General features: G+C 46.8%; 1 protein-coding gene across 1 annotated transcript in view; it reads right to left on the minus strand.

Moving 5' to 3' along the window:
* Positions 1-3,172, minus strand: part of PRPSAP1 (phosphoribosyl pyrophosphate synthetase-associated protein 1) — a 25,679-nt gene that overhangs the window by 15,186 nt on the left and 7,321 nt on the right. The window contains 2 exon segments of the mRNA XM_009710565.1: positions 59-125; positions 1,797-1,849. Of these exon segments, the coding sequence (XP_009708867.1) occupies positions 59-125; positions 1,797-1,849 (120 nt within the window).

A 3,172-nucleotide genomic window follows, 5' to 3' on the forward strand; every position in this document is an offset into this window, starting at 1 on the left:
GCTGAACCAGGAATTCAAAGCATATCACAGCTGTGAAACTGAGCCACAAGTCCCTTACCTGGGGATTGTCTGTATAATGAAGATATCCTGTCCCCGGACGGATTCTTTTATTTCAACTCTTGTTTCTGAAAAGGATTGAAAACACAGTCAGTTTTGTTTCCAAACATCAGATTTACAGTGATAACACACCATGTTTTAGCAGCAACTTTGCTCACTGGTGAGGGCAGATGAGGACTTGCTCCTTCGCCCCTCATGCACTTAGACCCCACTACACACATGCAGATGAGCCAAGTGGATTTTCCAAAGGTTGGTCCTGGGAGGTAAAAAGCTGGCACAACATATGACATACCAGTGAGTTAGTTGTATTTACAATGCAAAACCAGGCTGAATAGCTGTTCTCTTACATACAGAAGACAATTACCTAATGCTCAACAGAGATCCTTTTCACTTCTCCATGCTGAGTGCTGAAAGCTGTCAATACCACGTTCATTAGCAAACAATGAACGACCTAAAGCAGAACAACCCTTAGTACTTACCAAGAAGGTAAGTCGGCTCTTTTGCAGCTTACCACAGTGTCAGCTCTGCACAGGCTGGATAGCCCAAGGCAACACCAGCAGCAGAGAGTTCAGAGAACTCCCTAATTTCACTATCAAGGTCAAGGTATTTCAACATTGACATCAGCTGGGAACACAGCTGCTAAACACAGTTCCTACAGTCCCAGATTCTAATGCAAAAGCTGAGCCCCAAAGCAGCTCTGCAAAGCCAAAGCAAGGACATCAAGTTTCCCGAGGTGCCTGTCTCAGGCACTCATTTCCCACACAGTCGTGAACTACAGGGCAGGGATAAGTGAAAGGAGAGAAATGTCTACCCAGCTACCAAATTCAAAGTCTAATTGCCTGGGCACTGGCAGTAACCTTAAGGGACTGCTAAGAGCAGACTGATTTGCTGTGCAGTGATGAAGAACAACTTCAGGCCGTGTAGCAAGCGACCTGATTTAAAACTAACCCCAAAGGGCAGTGAGCTCTCACTAGCACAAATGCAACAGCCAACTCAACCATAACCATGGCAGCTTACACACCGCCTGGCCCATTCTGGCAGTAAGAGCAGCAGCACTATCCTAAACCCTCACGCAGAGCCAGCACCGTTTCCATCCCTCTCGCCTGTATCAGCTCTCTGGTTCTAATCTCTCTAGCAAATAAGGTAACCACGGTCTTGAAATGGTAAATTACTCTTAGCCACTGAACTCTGATAGCCAACATCCTTGTGTTTTAGCCTAGCATCTGGAAATGGACACCTGCTACATTTAAAGAGATGAAAGCAAGCTCTAAGAGCAAGTCCCCAGCACAGCCCTCAACTTGCACTCTTAAAATCAAGGGGACAAGTCCCTGCTAGACAGCTGTAAACTGCCTGTGGCTGGAAGGCTGGAGGGCTGGAAGAAGGGCGTAATTTAAAAGTTTGCAAGGCAGACACTTAGAAAGCAGGCCATTACTTTTAAACCTGGGAGATGTTTTGCTAAGCACAAGAGCATGTAAGATTTTGTAGCAGCTAACACCCGAGGTAGGGCACTCCTTTAGGCGACAGTTAGCTGATGGACAGACAAATGAGATAACAGGGGAAAACAAGGAACACATTTAATTGCTTTGTCCAAGGTCAGACACAGAGGTGTAGCACTGCCAGGAGCAGCTGTAACGTCACAGCTGAATCACTGCACTTAACAGACCGGTTTGGTCGATGGAACTACCCAGTGTTTCTAAGATTACCTCAGAACAGTTGCAAATAAAAAAGATTTCTCTTACCTCCATTGGTTTCCTGGTACACCACAGATTTCCCCAGCTCAGCACCAAGACGCCTGGAGAGAAAAAAGAAAATTAAAAATGGAGGAACTCAGCAGTTCGTGATCCAAAGCCAAGATGGGACCAAACATTACACACCAACAAAACACAGCATTGCCTAACAGAGAGCTGAGTGCACCAGCCAGGCTGCAGAACTACACGTCCACCCCTTCCCCGGGGGTCTCCTTCCCTCCGATGTCCCTGGGGGGGGGCCCGGGGCACGTTGTTCTGCGGCAGGTTGACACAGTACTCGAAGAGCCAGTCCTTGTACAACTGACCAGAGGTTGTGTCTCCTCATGGCAAAGGACATCTTGCTAGCCTACGCAATGCCACCTTAGGCAGATCTGTTGTGGAACTGAACATTAATGATTTACTCAGACTTGATGAATGGCAATTGAGTCATGTTTTTGGACTCCCACTTCTTTTTCTCCCCCCGCCCCTCCTCCCTTCCTTCTGAAATAACTCATCCGATTGAAGAGCTTTCTAACTTCAAAACAAGTTTTCTGATTTTTTTCAAATTACTCCTTCCTCTACTCAAATGTCAAATCTGCAACATTCATCACAACAAAGATTACAGTCGCCCCCTTCATTTTTAAATTTCTTTCTTATATAACAAAGATTCACTTTGAAGAGCATTTTAAAAGGCTCCAAAAGGCAGCCTTTTCCCTCAGGTGACGCTTCTGTATTTAACTGTGCTGACAAGTAATCCATTAGTAAGTATTCAGAGGCACGTGTGCTTTAACTGTGAGCCTCAGCTGAGATCCTCCGCACCAGCGAGATGCTTGGGACAGGCGTGTTGCTGCAACGCAGCTGGAGCACAGGGCAAGTCCCTCCTCTCTCCTGGGTCTGCTCGGTGGCCATGCCCACACGCTGGATTAGCAAACAGTTTATGCCTGAAAAATACCTTTGTTCACCACGTTGATTACAGCCGTAGTTTCCTGTCTGCACATCTACTGTATTTACCTGGATACATGCCAAAATTTTGTGAATCAGGACTAACTCTAAATAAAGGGCCCACATCCATCGCTGGCTTTCCCCCGGTCTACCACCGTCAGCGGTTGGTCTCCCTCCATCTCCTTAGCTGCAGACTCAGCCTTGTACTCCAATTGTCACAAAGATTTGGGTTTTTTTTTAGAAGTCAACAAGAAAGACAGCCTGACACTGGCGTGCTGCTGGCCCACCAGCAACTGCTGGACTCAGCTATGAACCCACAAGCTGGAGGTCTCAGATAGAAGCTGGCCTGCAAAGCGTGTCCGGGACAGCTGCGATAACAGATACTCGAATGCAATGTGATATATTTGCTTAGCTGGCTACAAAGCACATATTTGGCACACAGGCAT

Source organism: Cariama cristata, unplaced genomic scaffold (assembly GCF_000690535.1).
Source record: "Cariama cristata isolate BGI_N322 unplaced genomic scaffold, ASM69053v1 scaffold41321, whole genome shotgun sequence".
Lineage (NCBI taxonomy): Eukaryota > Metazoa > Chordata > Aves > Cariamiformes > Cariamidae > Cariama > Cariama cristata.